At 39.6% G+C, this 21,161-nt stretch overlaps 2 protein-coding genes and 1 long non-coding RNA gene across 3 annotated transcripts in view; 2 read left to right on the top strand and 1 right to left on the bottom strand.

The window, feature by feature from the left end:
• cmss1 (cms1 ribosomal small subunit homolog) overlaps window positions 1-11,494 on the bottom strand; it is a 31,779-nt gene extending 20,285 nt beyond the window's left edge. Inside the window, exon 1 of the mRNA XM_035174447.2 lies at window positions 11,367-11,494. Coding sequence (XP_035030338.1) covers window positions 11,367-11,406 — 40 coding nt within the window. The 5' untranslated portion in view covers window positions 11,407-11,494. The remainder of the gene's footprint in view (window positions 1-11,366) is intronic.
• LOC118119947 (filamin A-interacting protein 1-like) lies at window positions 1,460-9,369 on the top strand. The gene is made up of 3 exons (XM_035174448.2): window positions 1,460-1,664; window positions 2,992-5,536; window positions 8,791-9,369. The coding sequence occupies exons 2-3, from the start codon at window positions 3,308-3,310 to the stop codon at window positions 8,989-8,991; spliced, it is 2,430 nt and encodes an 809-aa protein (XP_035030339.2). The 5' UTR covers window positions 1,460-1,664; window positions 2,992-3,307; the 3' UTR covers window positions 8,992-9,369.
• On the top strand, window positions 10,947-19,386 carry LOC118119948. Its single transcript, XR_004698163.2, has 3 exons — window positions 10,947-11,096; window positions 17,812-17,943; window positions 18,214-19,386. It is a non-coding gene; the product is annotated as an uncharacterized LOC118119948 (long non-coding RNA).
• The last annotated feature ends 1,775 nt before the right edge of the window (window positions 19,387-21,161 follow it).

Here is a 21,161-nt window from a genome sequence, read left to right as displayed (position 1 = left end):
TAAGTTTCATAGAGCAGCATGCATAAATCCTACATTAGTCAATTTATATCATTAGTGGGAACTAAATATTAGAAACATGGCCCAGTATAATGCAATAAAATTCAACAGAACCACAAATTACAGCCTGCGAAAGTTGAATTAGAATCTCTACAACAGTTTTGCCAAAACATTACATTTCCATAGCGACAACCCAACTACAACATTTAACTTTATTCAAAATCAAGACATAGCTATCTGAGACCAAAAGAAAGTTGAGATGAAATGTTAACGCAATAATCTCTGACTTTAAAAACAGGCAGCCAGTGCTGTGCTGAATCAATTAATGGATTAAAGAGAATGCCAACAAAGCACAGACCAGAGGCCTTGCATCATTAACTTGTGTATCTGGCACAGACTGTAACTTTATATATTGAGGCTTGTGAACATAAATGTCCAAAAAGTGAAGTTTAGGCTGCTTTGCAAATTCTTTTGTGATGACAACATGACACAGGGGAAATGGTTCTCCTTTAATTGGGGACTGGATGGGTTTGCTTGACAGAAAGAAATACCACCAGCAGTACATTTTGCAGGGAAAGCTGGAACTAGGAGGCACAGTGCTTGACAGTGTTCTCAGAGGGGAACATGCGTCACATGCAGACCTACGAGTTTATTTTGTTCTGCAACTCAAGTAGTACCATCACCTAGCAAGATAAAATATAATTAATTTTTCTAATAGCGTTTTTCTCATTCTTGTTGTAACAGACAAGATTATCAGTGAGAATAACATGAGTATCATCTGTCATTCCTCCCTGCTTCACTGTACACATGGACTCAACTATAGTGCCACAAAAAAAAAACAGAGATACAAAAGATATTGATAATGCAATGGCAAAGATGAAATCGCACAAAAAACTTGCACTCCATACATTGAAGCAACAAAAAGGATAGAAAGAAAGAAATGAGAACAAGATAGAGAAGAGGTGTGGGTGAGGGTGAGAGAGAGAGCGCGAGAGCGAAAGAACATATGGATGTAATTGAGGGCCGATGAACTCATGAAGTCATCTCCCAGTCAGGTTATCAGGCCCCAGGCAAAGCAACTCACAAAACATGTCTCTCCTTAAAACATGAGAACATTAACACACAAAAACACACACAAACACACACTTGTAATGCAGTTTGCATGCTATTAGATGAGCGGGGGCATGCTAAATTAGGTTTAGTACTTATGTAGCATGGTTAACATGTTTGCTTGGGCTAATCCCACCACAAACTGAGAGTGTTAGTCTTTTGAGTCTGAATTGTGATTGAAGCTTTAGTTTTCTCACACACACACAGACACACACTCTGTCCTTCACATTAGCCTCTTTGGCATGGCTGCACAATGACCTCATCTGGAATGGGCTGAACTCCAGTACAAACACACACACACACACACACACACACACACACACACACACACACAGAGCGGTAGAGCCTGTTGAGTTCCATATAAGGACTTGCTGATGATGTAATGGGCGCCACTGACTGCGAGTGAGACTCAGTGTGCAGAGCACTTCTCATAATGTTTGGTTTTCTGGATGGAATGTCTACATCACTGGGATCTCCGGGAAAGGGAGAGGTGAAAGCTGAGAGAGAATTTATTCTCCGAGGATTTTAAAGGACAGGAGGCCAACTACACGGCACAGGTAGGAACATTTAAAAAACTTGCAAACATTGGAAAAGTGCAAATGTGTAATTAGAAACATTAATGACTAAGAAAACTTTGTAAGTACAAAATGAGCTGTTTGGCATTAGGTAACCTTTGGATAATTCTCCATAGATTAAATCGATCCAAGTAAAAGGAACACTCCTATAGAAATACATTAATTTAAGTCTTGCACTGAAACTTTTGCTCTGAAAACTAACAGCCTTTAATTCTAACTCTTATTCCAACTGCCCAGTTCTTGATTTTTAAAGAAACATAATTGAGAAAGATAAAACTTACAAATTCAAAGTGAGACTCTATAAACAAATCTTGCAGTTACTTTGTGAAGGCTATTAAACTACTCATTAGAGATACTGACTTTATCTTTCCAGACCTGTCAACCATTCCATCCAGTTAACTTACAAACATTAAATACAAATGTGCGTTTAGATTTTACACTTAACATCATCTTCCCTATAAATCTTATCCACAAATAACTCTCCAACTCTCACTTTTCCATCTACAAGACAAACGTCATATGTGGACTTTGAAGATACATGTAAATGCAAATATACCTAAATGTTGGAAGTAACTTGGGAACTCAGTATGCAACACTGACAGAAAGAATGGAGCAAATGGATTCTAAATATGTACTGGTGAGAAATGACTCAAGTTCCCCCTCCTTGCATTAACATGACAAAAACGTGAACAGTGTGTATTAAACGCATTTTTACATTGCTGGTGTGCATCTGTGGGAATGTGAGGAGTGACAGCACCTCGTAAATGTAGCCAGTCTGTAATTACTTATGGATCAGGGGGGAATTCCTGCCTCACGTAGCTGGAAATGGGGTAGCATGCGAGGTGCACAGAGGGAGGGTGATTGGTCTGCAGTGTCGAGGGTACTCAAGAGTAGACGCACTTCTTAATTAACAAACACTCCCCACCAAGGGACCATCTGCCATGCTAGTCAAAACATCATACAGAACGCTGCATGGAGAGAACAGAAAAACATGGGAGTACATGGACACATGTTTTAGGGGATTAAAGGTAGGCGTGCGCACACACACACGAAAAATAAAGTATTCTTGGCTTCTCTAGACGTTGATATAAGGAGAACAACGTTTTTTGAATTATTCCTAAAATGAAAATAAATGTTTATGCTGGAAATAGACAATTAGGGAATTATTTGTGTTTAAAAGCTCCGTCGAAGAGGTTTAGCATAAACATCAGAGAGGGTCTTTGGAGAATGAAAGTAGAGTAAATTACCCAATAAAACTAGACCACAACTTTCCTTTTTTCATCAGTGTCATTTGTTTTTTTCTTTACAGACTCAAGCTACTGATTGAAAAGGAAAGAGAATACCAAGGAATAAAGGAGGAGAAAAATGAAAGAGAAGTATCTGCCCTGAAAGAGGATCTGACCGAGCTGAAGGCTTTTGCACTGCTGGTTGTGAAGGAGCAACAGTGTCTGAGTGAGCTGCTGGAGGAACACAGGCGTTGTGTCAAAGAACTGACGGCCATCACTGACCACATCAAGCAGGACGTGGGTACTGCTTATTCTCGTGCAAAGGGAGAGGTCAAATCACTGCATTTACCGGTGGAGCACCACAACCAAGTTTCAATCTTCAGCCAAAACAAGATCACCATGACGACCCCAAGTCTGCTGTCAGAGGTGGAGGTACTAAGAAGAAGAGTGGTGGAAATGGAAGGAAAGGACGAGGAGCTGATACGCATGGGGGACCAGTGTTGTGACCTGGACCGCAGACTAGCGAGGGAGATCAGCCACGGCCGTAGCCTGAAGGTTGAGGTGGATAACCTGAATGGCAGAATCGGTGGATTGGACAGGATCGAGGAGGCTTTAATTAAGAGCAAACAGGACCGTAGTATTCTGAAGAGCAGCTTGGAGCGAGAGAGAGAGGTTAGCAAGGCACTGTCGAGTGAGCTTGATAATTTGAAAGTCAAGGTGAGAGAGCTTGAGGCAGCTGAAGGACAAATGGAAAAGAGTGAGGCAACGATTAGACAGGACCTGGCCCAGCTCAGGTCACTCACTCTGGCTTTGGTGGAGGACAGGAAGACCATGGCTGAGAGGCTACGGCAGGCTGAGGAAAAACTCAACAGGAAGGAGGGCAATAGAAACGAGCAAAGCATTACGGCAACAATGACAGAAAGACTAAGAGAGGAGAAGCAGCAGGCACTGAGGTCTCAAGCAGATTTACAGGGAAAGCTTAAGGACATAGCAAAGGAAAAAGATGAGCTCCAAGACAGACTAAAAACAGAGGAGGGAAGGAATATAGAGCTACAGAATAAAGTAACAATAATGAAGAGAAGATTGCAGGTCTTGGAAAATAGGAAGGAAAAAGAGGAGAAGTACACACACGGCTCTATTCCAAACAACACAAGCCATCACTGCCAAACAGAGGACAACCAAGTCAAAGAACTGACCCAGGAGCTAGACAGGCTGCGAAAGAGACTCCGGGACAAGGAGGTGTTGGAGGGTGAACTGTTGAAGGTGGAAGAGGACTTTGAGTCCCTGGAAGAGAGGTTCAAGGATGAACAGAGGAGGTCTAGGGCTCTAACAGAGGAACTAGAGCTGGCAAAGAGGGAGCTTTCCAGGTACGAGCAGGCAGAGAAGCCAGATATCAACCAGGAACACCTTCTCCTTTGTCGTCTTCAGAAGGAACAGGTTAAGTCCAGACTCTTAGCCAGAGAAGTAGATACCCTGAAGGAGAAACTCACGAAGCTGATGGGGACTGAGGCATCTATCTGCAGGGTGCAGACAGATCACTCCTCACTGCAGAGGAAGTTGACCCAGCAAGAAGCCAGGAACAGAGAGCTGGCCAGAGAGATGAAGGAACTAAATAGTGAGCTGGACAGATATAAACGAATCAAGAATCTGACACCTGGTACTAACAAAAAACTATTTTCAGACTTCCATCAGACCACCAGAGAGGTACAAACTGAGCAAGCAGACAGCCAGCCTCCTGACTACAGCGAGCACAGCGAAAAAGTAGATGAAGAAAACGATGACAAGGACCCAAACCACAATGCACAAGTCATAAACAGATGCTCTCTTGTCAGTAACCTCAACAGCTTGAACAGTGCAAATAACAACATTTGCCAATACAGCAGCCATTCTGGCAATGGCATAGATATGCACCAAACAGTTAATGGAGAGGTGATGATGTTAACACACACACGAGGGCAGCCCTTGCACATCAAGGTAACACCACATCATATACTCAACACAGCCACACTTGAGATTAGCAGCCCCACTGGAGACACAGCTCCATCATACACCAGCACGGCTGTCATTCCAACAAGTGGAGCTTCACCCAAGCAGAGAATTACCATCATCCAGAACTCAGGTCTGCCTGCGGTCAATACTAAAACCCCCCCATCAAGCCCTGACCGCACCTTCTCCCCACTTCATGGCACAACCATAACTCGAGTGTTAACTCCAAATTCATCACGCTCTGTGACACCCGACCTCAATGGCTCCCCCATTCAGATCGTAACAGTCAGGACCTGTTCTCCAGAGCCAATGGAAGCTGCAAATCAGGCTGTTTTTTGCAAGAGTCCGGAGTGGCAGAACGGCTGGCAACATCAGAAGTCCAATAGTGTCGACATAAGTCCCAGTATCATCACCTCGGAGGATAACAAGATACATATCCATTTGGGGAGCCCATATATCCAGTCTCTCAACGGTACGACCCACAGCCTCCCACAACCTGATGGAGCGTACTATGTTCGACATGAGCAAAGGACTCAAGTACTCGCCAATGGCTGTCAGGTCAAAGGTGCTGGAAAGATTGCAAGTAGCATCACTATATCCCCTGGTAGCTCTTCAGCCTCACATTCCTCAAATTATAATACAGTAAGTGGCCTTTGTGACTAGGTGAAAGTACAACATACAGGTTTTTCAGTTATATTCCTGGACTACACAACTATAACCACATCCTCCTTTCATTGATATCCAAAAATCTGTTGTATTTAGTATCACTGACAATATAAAGATTTTTCAAAGAGAATTAGATAAAAAACTGTTTTTTCTAAGTAGTATTTAGTGTTTAACAACCCTTTATTGTTTGTTTGACATGTGTCTAGTACCTATCCAAGAGCTAATTGAGATATCATTGCAATCAAATGCATGATGTACTTTTCATAAATTTTGTGTTTTGTTAATGTTTTTTCTTCTGTTCATTAAAATCATTTATGTTGTTTTTACTTATTCACCTTGAACAACATTGAGGATTTAATATCAATGGTTGCTATGCAAATAAAGAGTCTTTTTCCCTTTTCCCTTTAAAAAAATATCTTGTTTGCCACTTATTTTGCCACAGCAGGTTAAATATTCAACACATGCCAAACTTCCGAATGCATAAATAAGTGATACACAAATAGTTTAATTTATTTGATTACTTCATGAAGACTTCTGATTTTCTTTACCAAATTTTCAACATGCGAAAATGGCCAGTGTTCTGTCACTTAAATGATAATCCAATACAAACACACAATACACTTAAACCTATTTTCTGACTTGCCGTAAAAAAGTTTGCTTGCTAAAATTGCTCTGTAACACATGCAGGTGAATGAGAATATTAAAGGTAAGAAGGATGCAGTTGACAAATATAATGGAAAATAAATAGATGCAGCAAATCATTTTTGAAACAAGAACATGAGTGTGCATCACTGAAGGCGAGCAGGGGTAATGAGAGCAATATAAAGAATCCATTTTGGTGAATTATATAGTCTGAGTGTGTCCAACTTAAAACAACAGATAGTCTTGAAAACAATGTTAAACAAAAATAATCTTGTATTTAGGTCAGCAAAATTTATTTAAATAAATCGACTTGTATCAGGGCATTCAGAGTTTTAAAGGTTCAGTGTGTAAACTGTAGGTGAAAGGGATCTATTGGCAGAAATTGAATATAAGATAATCCCAGTGATGTTTTCACTATTGTGTTTCAATAGTTCAACTTCACCACTAGATGTCACTAAATTCAACACACTGAACCTTTAAGCATCATATAAAACTTTTAAAGGTCAACACCACAAAATATCTGGTTACATAGTGTGACAGAAATAAATGGACTAAGATAATTGGCTAGTAAATAGCTTTAATATTTAATTTCTATCTTGCTGCCAAAGTTGTAATGAGTTGCCATCTAAATAAGTAACTAGCTGACAGTTAAGGGGACTCATGGCAGAGAGCCAACACTGCAGTATATGATTACAAACATGGAGAACATTTAGTACCCTGACATCATCCATTGGAAAAATGGAAACCAGACGATTCATTTCATGACAATTTGGAGCTGACTATAATGCGACAAAGGCTGTAATTGGAATCTTAATCATTATTGTGAGCACTTAGCCACAAGACACATTCACCATAAACATTATACAGCTTCTAAAAGGTCTACGCTTCATTCTTAAAACTTCAAAGTCAAGAGGCTCTCATTAGACTCGTTATTATTGTGGGCATTTAGCCACAAGACACATCAGCATAAGCGTTAGACTGCTTCTCACAATTCTCTGCCTCATTCATTCTTAAAACTTCAAAGTCAATCACATCTAACAGACGTCTGCTCTCCTTTCCTGTCTTGTCAGTTTTAAGTCAGCATCAGAGCCTTATTTCTGTCAAGCATCTCTCTGATACAAATGAGAGTACGGATGGGATGTCAGTCAGGGTAAAGAGGGGCCAACCTAGAAAAAGAAACAGCTGCTCAAATCTCCTAGTACAAACTGTACATGGGTTTAAATGAGTGATCTCACAAAGGTTTGAGTCTAGAATGTTGTAAATACATTCTTTCTACATGATGAAACATATGCAGCTGACCCAGTTAGAGCTTGGTATGGATGTATGCGGTTTTTAATTACAGTTTTATGATGGGGAAAACTCAACAACTAAGAAACATGCACCCGCTAATTATCCATCATCTGTGTGTATCCTGAATGGGGGTGGATATAAGCACAGATCTACCAAATTGATTTGGCTTTACAAAGTCCAGAATTTGTTTTACTTGTTTCGATTAATGATGATTCACTTACATCAGATCAATGCCAATGTTGCATTAATCACTTTTCAGGACTTATTCTGGGAACTTACATTTTCTTCCACATTCAACAAGTGAGCAACACTGTTGTTTCCTGGCTAAATTGGAAACACATTTCCCAATTACAAAACCATGGGCCAAGGATATATTTTACTTGGCAAATGCAAAACAATCGATATTTCTTCGGCCGACTTGTGCAAAACAGTGGAGCAAGAATAATGAAAGAACTTGCACCAGTTACAGGGGTGTCATTAATATGCATAGTTTGAAAAATAAGCACTATCCCATACAGCAAGGCAGCCTGTCAGTAGCAGAAGCTTCACCTAAGTACAGCACATCCACTTTAATTATCACAGACAGAGCAGAAAGTTAGAGTCTGCTCACTAATTCATCTGCACTGTTTGTGTTGACAAGACATCAGCCTGATCTCTGTAGACAGCCGTTAGCTAGTGTTACCTCCCCAGCAGGGACACACGGTCCACTTTACTTCCAAGGCCTCACATAAATGCAGCCAGACATATTACCTCTTAAACAAACACAAACAGGGATCGCATCAGTGTGCAGTCTTTTCTGTCAATTCCTCTTCAGGATGTGATATCAGGATTCAGTACATCACAGCCAGAGTTAGATAACAATACAAAATCGAGACGGTCCTGCAAATCCATGTTATTCATGTCACAGACCAAAAGACTGTCATGCCTCAAGGCAGCTCATAAAGCCAAGTACAATCTACTAATGGATAAACTTTCCACGTGGTGCAGACGTATATATTTACAGTGACGGTGCAGATGCAAAGATTTTAAGAATTGATATCGGATCATTCAAGTAAAATTTGCTCCCAATATGGACCACAAAATCAGTAATGAAGATGCACATGATCATGGCACTATGGGTTGATTAAATCATGGTGTCCAATCAAGCCAATGAAAACAAGCCACATGTTCCTCTTTAGAAAGCACAACACTGGAGCATCTTCACACAAACAACACATGCTTTAACAAAAGAAATAAGTGATAAATCGGCACTGTGAGAGTGAACATAACAAATTGTTACACCTCTTTTCTTGAATCAGATTCCTCTGGGGTCGCTACAGAAGCCTGGTCCAACAAGGATTCCAAAGATCAAAGGGTGTGGCACTAATAGGAGAAGCAGCACAGCTCTCGATCCAGGAGGGAAAAACAGAAAACCTGCCACAGTGCATACAAGGAAAACACTGTGCAACATGCCTGCAACTACATCATGTGTAGCACTACAGCTAGATGTTAAAAAATAAAAATGTTCATGATTCAAAGACAGAGTATATGAAAGAATTGTGACTTTTTGTAGATAATTCACAGTAGATGAAGTAGTACAAGCAGTAAGAGGTATTAGATTTCTCTGTTTTTTAACCTATGTAAGGTGTCTTTGAGCATAGCAAGTGCATAAAAACATAAAAAATATATACATAAATACATTAAAAAAATCTAATGTACAACAGTCATACCATGCTGAAATAACTTTTAAAGGTTGAAAAACATAAACCTGCAGTTAGAAATATGCATGTTTATGCAGAAATTTGATTTTCATTGCATTTAATCAAAAAGCCCCAATATGTATTTGTCAAAAATGTATGACATTGAGTGAACAAAAATGATTAAATCCATGAAAAAGTTGTGTGATACTGTATGAATTTCATGTTGTATGTCCTTTAGAAATTCTAATATAATTATAGTATTTCTGTTCCGAAGTGTTACCATAGCATTGTAAAATAAAAAATAACCTTAATTCACTTTAAGTGATTAAGAAATAAAATGCTAACATTTTTCCCATGATGGTATAATGATGCGCACAGTTGAGGGATTATAAACTGCCAACTGAATGTATGTGCCCAAGTCCTGAGCTACATGTGTGTCATGCATGGGTTTTGTATGCATGCATTTGTGCTCATATTTGTTAGCTCTGTAGGACCTTTTCCAACATAAACACAGACTTTGTCAGGAGCAGTATACCTCCGTATGATCAAAGCCTCATTCTAATGAGGTAAAACTTCATTTCTGAGGTCCTGGTTAAGGTAAGTGCTGAGATATGGTTAGGCTTTTAAGGTTAGGGTTAGGCATGAACTGGTTATGGTTAAGGTTAGGTATAAGGTCTTGGTCAGGCTGTCCAAATGAATGGAAGTCAATGCAGGTTAGGGTTAGAGTAGGGTTAGGGTTAATAAGTAAGTAGGTAACTAACATAATAAAGCACCTTTCAAAACCAAAGTTACAAGGTGCTGTACAAAACAAACATTAAGATAAAAACAGGAAATAACAATAGAAGAATAAAAACTACACAGAGGGTGAGCAAAGACAATGGAACCATAAGGGCTACACCAAGTTAAAATATGTACAAAATATGTTAGTTTTTAACAACCTCTTAAAACTGTTGACGGACTCTGCATTTTAATAAACTAAGGGAAGACGGCTCCAGAGGGTGCGAGCCATGACAGAAAATGCCCGGTCACCTTTATTTTTTAATCTGGATTTTGGGATGGCCAGAGGACCTTGGTGAGTAGACCATGAATATCTCACCGTAATCAAGGGACACAGTAATTCAGAAATATAATGATAAGGATTGCTGCACATCTGTGTGTGTGGTACAGAGAAAGAAAAAGGGCAGGAATAGAAAAACAATACGTCTAAATAAGCTTAGTATAAATGCTTAATTTTAATACGGCACTGAAAGGTTCCGAGTGTAGAATTTAGTGGTGAATTTACATGATGCAGCTGAATACACCCCACCCTTCCCTTCCAATCAGGAAAGAGAACCTGTGGTAGCCTTCTGTTGTCATAAAAACTCAAAAGGTGTTTAGTTTGTCCAGTCTGGGCTACTGTAAAAAACATGGAGGCCTCCGTAGAGAGGACCCGCTCCTGATGTAAATATAAAGTATTCAAATATGAAGGGTCCATTCTAGGGTAAAGAAAACAACAATTCGTACAATTTAGATGAAAGACACTAGTCAAAACATCACTAGGAGTATTTTATATTCAATCTCTGCCAATAGATCCCTTTCACACTTAACCTTTAAAACACACGACACTGTCCCAACATGCTCAGGTGAACAGTCCTTGAAGAACAGGAGTGCCCCCTGTTGGTGTGCAGAGTGCATGGGGCTGTGTGGAGTGTCCACAGGGAGCTTCCTCTTGTTGTTGTGTGGAGATGAAGGTAAAAGGCACCAGAAAAAAAACCTGACAACTGAGTGTATGGATGAGAAACAGTTAACTGTGACGTTCAGTGGAGGGAGAGGGGACGTTAGAGTGAAGCTACCCCCCCACACAGACACAATCACACACACGTGTTACACATCGTCTGCTCATAACAACTTGTGTGACCGACTCCAACTCTGTCTGAAAGTCGCAGGTAAGAAAAACACACACTCCCTGGTACTGTTATGTTTCATAGTTATCACCATGGTAACACACAGACGTGAAACTTTCCAACGTGCCACAGCCAGAGTTGGCTAGCAAACGTTAGCTCGCAGTTAGCTACAGCTCATTCTTTCTCACGGCAGCAACATGCTAACGTCCGGAACCGGCTTATCGTGATGCAGCAAAAACCTCCCGGACCGCAAGGCTTTGAAAACACTGAACATGTCGCGGTAACGGAGCTGAAATGAGATGAATGAATTACCCTCGTGTTGCCACCACTCGTCTCCCAGGTCGTCCCCCATTTTCCTCCTCACCGGCTGTGCGTCCAATCAGAGGGGGCGCGACAGGGTGCGTTCACAAGCAGCACGTTGACAAACCCCGACGAGAACCACGAACTCAAAATCCCAGGAGGCTTTGCTCCACCGTGAACGATATAAACGGAAAACTGTAAATAAGCGACTTAAAGTATCATTTAATTTGCTGAAAATTAAGTTTTCTTGTTCACAATATATTTTACGCTAAAGGGAGGAAGTGTCAAGATTTTCTTAATTTCAGAATTTTCAGTTACATAATTAAGTTTTTTTTTTTTTACGAAAACAAAGAACATTGAAACCTTCTATTTTTTTTTAAATATAAATACAAAGAACAATGAAAGCCAAAAAAGAGCCAGTATTCAACAGACATTGACAACAGTATTGGCAGACATTAGTTGGCACAGTATGAATATATAAAACATCCCGTATGATACCGGTTCTGACTCACACATATGCAATGCTGCCAATTCGGCAACTCTGTTTTTGTCTTCATTATAAGATGTGCAAGAAAATATCTCCTAATGAGACATTTAATATGTCTCTAATCATGGTTGCATAGCACCATGTGTAATCTAAACTCTAAAAGTACCGCATTAGACAACTTTAAGCACTGAATATAAAGTTCTCTAGTTAACAATTTTATATGATGCTGAGGCTAAATCCGCAGAGAAACAGTGGAAAGATCTCAGAGATCGTTGGAACAACCTACCTGCCAAAACTGTACGAGGAGAACCATTGCTGTTTTAAAGGCAATGGGTGGTTGCATTTGCAAAGCACTGTGTGACATAGGCTCTGACTCACACATATACAATGCTGCAAGTCTGTTTTTGTCTTCACCACGAGAACTCCTAATTGGACATTTAATGTCGTGGTTGCTTGGAAAAAGCTAAGTCCTCTCCAATATTTAAAAGCAAAAAGAAAGCTGTGTGCCCGGTGTTTCTAAACAGGCCTAAACAGAACCTCATTAATAATGATGATAATGTTTAAGAGCAACAATCTATGCTAAATACTTTGCCTGCCTGCATATAATTTAGTTTGGCACCAAGGAAGAAGTTTTTTCTGAGCAAGGTTGTTTCCATCCTGCGCCAGATGAAAGCCGGAATGCGTACCCTGCTGTATTTGGTGTTGAAAGAAATGAGGACATGTTTCAGTAAAGAGAGCAATTTAGATTAGAGACTATTCTTCCAGTTAGCACATTTTCACATGTTTTGGTAACAATTATTTATTCAATAGATATTGTCATCTCAAGACTAGAGACACAATGGATCGTGTTGGATTAGTATTATTGTGGTGATGAGCAATAAACTACTTAATTCTATTCCCCACACCTTATACCTGCTACAAGAGATTTTCTGTAAATGCAAAAGGACTGCCGGCACATCACTTTACCTCAGATACGGTTCCTCTCTGACATTTAGTTATACATATTTAGCTTATAAACATCAGATGTTTACCTTTTTAAAAATGGCAAATGAAATTACAGGATAAACCCTTTTTATTTATCATAACGTGAGGTTCCCACAGAAGATAATAGCAGCAACCTACTGTTTTACTAAGTGTTTCTACATGTTGGAAAGAGAAAAAAAAACATTACGTCCTCTGTCATTATGGCCTGGACAGGGTGATCTCATTTTCCAACACACAGAAGAGAGGAAAGTGGAGAGAACGGAGGAGGACGTGTTTGGAATAGTGCCCTCTTTTCTGCAGCTGTAGCGGAGAGGAGGGACAGATCCTCTGGGAGTAATTGCATGCTTTTTTGTGTTTCAGTCGGAACAACACATTTCTGGCTGGTAGAGGCTGCGAGATGTTTGATTAAAGCTTTGCCATGAAAAAAAAGAGAACAGACTGATTACTGGGGGAAATTATAAAGGGTTGGGGATGGTTATGCTGTGTAACTCTAAAAGGGGGGAAGAAAAACAAATCAAGAAGGAGAAAGGAAGGATGCAGTCAACACATTGTGCCGAGGTCTGCCAACATTCAGGCAGGACAATGGACGCTAAATGGCAGCTTTGAATGTAATTAAGCATCATTCCTATAAAACACATGCCTCTTCCTCGTGTCTCCTTCCCACAATGTTTGGCTGCATTTTTACTAGAAACAAGATGCTGAACCAAAAGCACAATGCTTTTGCTCTAAACCTCAGAGAGACTTATTATATTTTGTTAAATCAATTTTTTTCCTGTGGTAATCAGCCAACATGTGTGTGAGAGAAAAAGTGCATATTGAAAGGATAAAGTTTGGAGGATGGTTCATAATGTAAAAAAAAGATCTTTTGGCGCAAATGAAGGAGAGATACAAAAGATGGGTTGGAAAAGACACCAATGTGCTTTTTTGAGGAAGCGATTGTGGAAGAAAATTGCGATAAATTAAGTTGTCTAAAAAATGTAGAATATCTTTGTCCTGTTGTTCTATTTCATCCTTATTTCTCACTTATATTCTTAAGGAGTTTTTCCACGTTTTGAATTAGTTTTTTTGCTGAAAGTTAATTGAGAAGATTGATACCAGTAAGATTAAGCAAAAACAACTGAACGGATTTCAACAAAACTTGTTGAAAGGATGGGACATTGGCCAAGAAAAAAACATTACATTTTGACATTGCAAGATGGGGTGTATTAAGACATTTTCACCAATTTCCCAGGAAAAGATTTTACGGATTTTGATGTAAACAAATCTGCTTGATTGAATTTTAAGGGGCCTTGAAGGAGGTATGCACTCTACTGAGTTCCATAGTAGTTACACGTTTAAGTGTCTAGCTATTCTAGCTTATCTTTGGACAGAGACAAGTTACCTGTTGCCCATTGTTTCCAGTCCTATACTAAGCTAAACTAACTGACTGGAGTTCTAAATCTAACAGAAAGCCACAAGAATTGTGTTTGTTATCACATCTATCTAAATTCTTCTTATATGGATTAAAGTCTCACATTTATTTTTAGGTAGCAACACAGGAGAAAGATATAAGATGCCAAAAGACCTAACTACTGTCAATAACTGTCTGGGAACTTGAGAAAACGCTGAAGAAGAGCGAAAGAGAAAATAAGCGTCATTGTAATTAAAGGCGGACAGCTGTCTCTTCAGGCTCCTGTGATTGCACACTGCGGAGCATTGGTGTTAATGTGTTTATTTTGTTGTAAGCAGCTGTTCTTCCACTTTCTCATTTTAATGATCCAAAGGAGTTGTGTTGTTTTCAGTTGCCATCCTCCTCTCTTTTACTGAGTGTATTTTTTCCTTCTGTTGAACGAGAGAACGAGAGGGAGGATGAACGAGCGAGGATGGACCCGGACTAATTATGGCTTAGAAGAAGTTCAGTGCTAATTACAACACATCCACAAAACTGTCTATTTCCTACCTATTTTCATGCTTTGTGTTTTCAAGTAGGCCCTTCGGTAAAGATCTTCTTCATCTAAAATCCTTACAGTGCCACAATACAATTTTCACTGCTCTAACAGCTTTGTCTTCCCCCCCCCAAAACCTCCCTGATTGCAGGCAATTTAAAACTGTTTTGATTGATGCCTTGGCCGTCATATTTGTAGTCCATAAAGTAGCAAAAGATTTTATTACTTTCCTAATTGTGCAGTGACCTCGTCTAATTAGTGGACAACCCAAGGAGAGTTACGCATTAAGTTAACTACAGAGTCAAAGAAGAAAATGATGATTCAAATGAATATGAAATGAAATACAGTAACTGTCATGTTAGCGTGCCACAGCCAGAACGGAGGGGTCAGCCAGGTATTTAATGGTCTGACAGCCAGTATGTTACCGAGCGCAAATAAACAGGAAGTGACCTTGAGCTTTCTAAAACTTCATCACACACAACTTCCCGTCCAAGTTACAACTGTATTCATGAGCAGCTGGCTGAGCCTGACCTGCATGGAGATGCGCTGCATTATAAACACTTGGCAAATATTCATTTGTTGCTGTCGCTTTCTGTCATGTTCGTTGGTTTTTGAGGCTTTTTTGTGCGTGTTCTGCTGTAATGGTGGAAAAACAAAGACATTAAAGTTGGAAATATTCAAAATTGGCAAAAAAAACATCCATCCATCATCATCAGCTTATCCTGTTGAGGGGCTGGAGCTAATCCCATCTGAAACTGGGCGAGAGGCAGCATACAGCCTGGACAGGTCACCAGTGTATCGCAGGCCCAACATCCATCATCAATCTATCTGTCTGTCTGTCCAGTCCGTCCGTCCATCCATCCATCAATCTAAATGTATGCCGCTATTCTTTTGACGGTAGAGGGGGGGCTGGAGCCAATCCCAGCTGGCTTTGGGCGAGAGGCATTATACACTACTATACTATTGCCAGTGTATCGTAGGGTTAACTAACAACCATTTAGTCTCACAATCCTACAATCAAATTAGAGTCTTCAATCAACCTGACCCCAATCTGCACGTCTCTAGACTGTGGGATGAAGCAGGACTTCCCGGAGAAAACCCACGCAGGCACGGGGAGAACATGCAAACTCCAAAAAGAAAAGCTCTTACCAACCCAGGATTCGAACCAACAACCTTCTTCCTGCGAGGCAACAGTGCTAACCACTGTAGCAAAAACAATGTTCAATATATGTGAACCCAGAGCATAGACTTCCCCTTTGAATTGATATATCCAGTATGAAAGAAGTGTTCTGTCTGTTAGCATCAGTTTTGGTCATGTTTGTACACACGTCTGTGGCCACAGATGGGATTAGTGCGTGACTGCCCTCCTGTCGAAGTGTCAGGGGTTTAGAGGTAGGACAGACGTTATCTCAGCGCAGGCATCGTTGTGGCAAAGGTCCCAGTTACTGTCAGCTTCACCAACTGTCCAACCACATAGGTCAGGCTGCACCTGATAGAAGTTTTAAGGCCACACACTGTACAGCGTGCCGGAGAGGAAACGACAGCTCAGAGGTTACAGCCCATGACATGCTGTCCAGCTGAATCTTCAAATTAAAGTGCTGGCATTTCAAAACACCATTAGGTCAGTGCTGTTGCTTTCAGTCAGCGTGTTCTACACCTTCACAAAGCAGAGAAGATGATGAGCTTCATGAGATGTTGTCATGTGTTTCTGCTGCTGAAATGTTGCTGATGTAAACCAGGATTTTGGAAACACTGAGAACATGGGTTATTCTGCCCAGTGACTGCATATGTTTAGTTGTAAGTAAAGATAGTAAAAAGAGTATTTTTTCTTTGAGATTGAAGATGCGTGTTATAAAGTTATAAAGCCTTATAAAGCTCCAGAGCGTGATATGGAAGATGTGATAAATTGCCGCAAGTGATGTCAGCAGGGTCTGAAGTCAAAAATCTGCAAGTGTGGAGTCAGAAAGACTCGAGTTTAACAGACTTTACTACTCCGCTCAATATTTCTGCTTGAGGCTCGAGGCTACATTAGCTGCCACTTAACATTTCAGCCTTTGAAATAACTGTTGGCAGGTGAGATGCATTATGGGTAATGTGGCCACCAGGTTTTGGCAAGAAGAATGTTATATTGCCTTTGGTCCCCTTTCTTTTAAAACTTTCCATCATGACTGAGTGAGCTGAACCAGTTCAGAACCATAAATAATAATAGAAGTAGAGCAGTAGAGCACACACCTACACCAAGGCCCAATTGTCACAATAAATTTAATCAAGCTGCACCAAATATCACACACCCATAGATATCAGTTCCTTATATGTGTCAGATTTTTTTCCCCTCCATTAATTATGCCCTGAAAATTGAGAAAATGTCAAAAAACACTGCTATCTCAATGATAAAGAAAATGAAAGAAAACATGCTTTTATTTCCCCCCTGATCTGGATCGGCAACAAAATATAATGGGTTATTTCTTTACCTGCACCACAGAACATCTGACCACCAAGTTTTGTGATGATCCGTTAAGAGGTTTTTGTTTAATCTTGCTTAAAAACAGACAGATGGCAAACAAAATCTTTTTTCCTCAAATATTTGAGTTTTAAAATGTATTTTTGTTTTATGTTCATATATATTCTCTGTAAATATAATATATTCTTGATCTAAATGTTGTTTCAAAAACTTTTCACACATTCAGGTATTTAATTTAGGTGCTTTTAATACATTTTGTACAGAATGAGCCTCATAATGCCCAAATGTGCAAAACGTGTGCAAGTAATGTAGACCGCTGTTGGTATCAGTAACACCCCCACTCCTGATTCCCAGATCCTCCTTCATTGCCACAGAAACATTCACCCACATTAACAGTTGTCGAATTATAATAGAAATTTCGAGGTCATGTATCCGACAGTTAGCTTCTCTTCACAATAAAAGAAAGAAGATGATGCTGTCAGACATATTAGCTCTCTGGTACAGTTGTTGTTATCAAAACTGACCTTTGTTCTTCAGGGATTGTACATTTTAATGTCAAATGTGATGTGTCTTCTTATTCACACCTTTTATTTCCAGCAGATGGGACAGGATATCAGCTCCCACGTGTCTGTGAGACCTCGCAGTGGATGGACACAGCTTGTTGGCGCTGCGGACAGCAGAGACTGCTGTGTGGGCTGAATGACATGACACCTCGTCCCCTCTCTGATTACGGTACGTGGAGAGTCAAAGCGTTAAAGGGCCGAGGTCCGTGCACACAGGTAGGAGCTTAGCGACACGTACATATTTTTAGCCCAGGACAGCTGGAAAATTAACAAACACCTTGTTGGCTAAATGAGATGAGGCTTCTATGAGACATGCTGCTCATGAATCGGCTACTGCTTCTGCAGAGAAGGTGGACGTGGTGTTATTACCTCGGCCAAGAAGGTTATGTTTTCACCCCTGTCTGGTTTTTTTGTTGGTTGGTTTTTGTGTTTGTTCCAGAGCAAGATTACACAAAAACTACTGGACATATTTCCACGAACCTCGGTGGAAGGATTGGGTCAGGGAAGAACCAATCCAATTTTGGGTTGGATCAGGGCAAGTATTTTTAATCACTTTCTTTAACATTGTGAGATGAATTACTGATTTCACAGGGAATAATTCATGGACCTTGATGAAAGGCGTGTTTAGGTCCAGTCAAGTCAAGTCTAATCTTAGTCTGACCTTAAGTGCTTAAAAAACAGAGAAAAAACTAGATAGATAGATGGATAAAGGACAGACATCCAAGTACGATCATACTTTATTGATCCCGAACGGGTAAATTCCTGAAGAGGGTCTTCAGCGATGGTTTAAATATTTTAAGGGGACTGTTGGACCCTGGCAGGCGTATGAGCTCTACGGGCATTCTATTGAAATTTGCATTTTGAGACGCCCAAAAAATCCTTAGTGACAAATACAAAAGATGACGACAGTATAATGCTTCATCAAGACCCCCTACTACGATAACCAGCCTCCCACACACTATCAAAACAAAGAGCCACCTTGTAATATTGTTATTAATCATTTTTTCTAAATGTGTCAGAAGCAAACCATGCCATGGCATTTATTCAGTCTTGGAATCATTTAGTTTTTTCTAAAGCTTCATATGAATACATTTTAACCACAATTCATTGTTAATTTGAGAAGTAAGAGGGTTTTGTGTACTTTGTGTGGATATTATACTGTACTGAGGAAACCTGATTCACAATCCAATAATCCAAACACCTCCACTGTCAAATCAAGAACAGTCTCAGAGAGAAAGTGAAACAAGCTGAAATACTGTAGTGCACTCTAGAGATATTTGAAGCCCTTCTGAAGCAACCAATCTACTGAGCAGTCTGTGAGAGACCGGGCTCTTAGCAGCCATCAATAGCAATTGCTGAGGAACTCAGTGTGAATGTTATTGAATTAAACTCGAAAAGACCAAATGCCTCAAACGTCTGCCTCCATCGATTGTTAGTCAACAACAGAGAGTTGACATTTGCACAAATTTGATTCAGTCCATTGTTGCAGACCCATGGATTTATGTTTATGTTTATTCAACAGCATTAATAAAAGATTGGGTGATCACAACAAATGATTTTAATTTTACTTTTCATCTTCAATAGTATCTCTGTCCATAAAAAGGAACTTCTAAATTTCGAGATTGTTTTCCAAAATTCTGTTTGTAAGTGCAAGAAAGAGGAGTCTGTGAAGATAAATGGAAAGTTTAAAATGTTCTTTAATTACAATTCTGATGTACTTGTCTGTTTATTTTCGTATTTTCATTTTATGCTTTAGGCCTATTTCATTGCCTACCTTTACTATAGTTCTGAGGGTGTTCTCTATTATGTTATCTTCATACCATCATGTTACTTACTTTCATATTAAGATATTTAAAGTTAAAGGTAAAAAAAAAAACATGTTCTTAACCTTTATGGTTTGTAGTCACCTACAAAAAGCAGCTTTCCTTCTCACATTTTTGACATTAAGATATCTAGGAATTGTTTATAGTTCCAGAAAAGAGACATCGGAACGTTTATGTTTCATGTAAATATCTGTTGCATCAAAAAGTGAATTTCTGATGCAGAAGTCACTTATCATGTAATGACCCCAGATTAATGTTGTGACCATTTGTAGGGGGCCCAAACCATAGGTAAACTGTCAAGCTGAAGCTCCAGCTCAACCAGCCACAATAGTAAAATGTTACTAACATATTGTTGCATTAACAGTTTAATAATGTGAAAGATAATAATATGTCATACAGGCCAAGTACTTAAACATTTTAGACTTAAAATCTAATTTACTAATAATACGTCTTTACAGTTATTTGAGATTTTACTTGTAACATTATTTGTACATTGCTGCATTGGACTTTGACTTGAATAAAGAATGTGAGAATATCCTCCACCACTGGAACTGGGCCAACTCCATCTTCTCAGTAAGATGCGATCAAAAGCTCCAACACAGCTATTGAATTGCCCTTGAGTTGAGATAGTCATATATAAAAACTTCAACTTGGTTCAAAACAGCTTTTAATTTATTAGAAAACATAGTTGATCATAAGTAATAAGAAGTATTTACATGTACATTTTCTCAAGTGACTCTTAACAACTTTCGCAGTCTTTGCATTTGAAGAAATATTTCTGTTTCTAAACTTCTGTTTACTCTTGTGTACTATTGATCACATTTGACTGTAAGACCTTGAGGCACTGCACAAACAAAGAAGCTTTTAGTATTCACACATAAAAATGCAGTTATGAAACACTGACCGTGTTCATTTGATAACTTTGTGGGGTCAATAGGAACATAGCCAGAGGATATTCTAGCCCAGAAAACCCATCTACATCATGTTGTGCAGTAGCTCTGCGAGATGGAGTGGAGTAATAGAGTCCTATATAGAAAATGTGGTTTTGTTGTAACCCAATCGACTTCGTCCTTTGTTTTGGTTTCTGGTCTGAGTGTCTGAGCCCTTTTCCACAGAACAGACAAACATGATAAACCTGCCCACCACGATGCTTTTAGTCCAGAAACTACACCACGCATGGCAGGGCTATGCATGATGATTGGGGCTGCAAGAGTTTTAAAAACACACATTGATCGATTGAAACATTACAGGTGGAGGCTCCGACACTGACAGGAGCACCAACCTGTGAATTTGCTTGTTAAGACAGACGTTAGAACTGATTGGATTAGATGCGACACAAAGCTTGTCTTTTGCTGATGTTTGCTAACATTAGCTAGCTAGGGTTAGCAGGGCAGCACAGAAGCAATGACTATACGAAGACTGAAATGAAATTGATTAAATGAGTTGAATAATTTGTGCTCCTGCTTGGCTGAAAAAAAAACGTGAATGTATTGATGCCTAATTTAATTCACAGGTTCTGCCATTGTTGTTTGCTTGTGACCTGACGGTTTTGACCCGGATATGA

This window comes from Hippoglossus stenolepis, chromosome 13 (genome assembly GCF_022539355.2).
Source record: "Hippoglossus stenolepis isolate QCI-W04-F060 chromosome 13, HSTE1.2, whole genome shotgun sequence".
NCBI lineage: Eukaryota > Metazoa > Chordata > Actinopteri > Pleuronectiformes > Pleuronectidae > Hippoglossus > Hippoglossus stenolepis.
This window is presented reverse-complemented; position numbering and strand designations above follow the sequence as displayed.

What these genes read in the sequence shown, in the direction of transcription:
- LOC118119947 (XM_035174448.2), top strand. Translation starts at nt 3,308, where the DNA reads ATGACGACCCCAAGTCTGCTGTCAGAGGTGGAGGTACTAAGAAGAAGA. An exon ending in ATTCCTCAAATTATAATACA is followed by an intron (nt 5,537 to 8,790) that starts GTAAGTGGCCTT and finishes TTCTTGAATCAG; the next exon opens with ATTCCTCTGGGGTCGCTACA.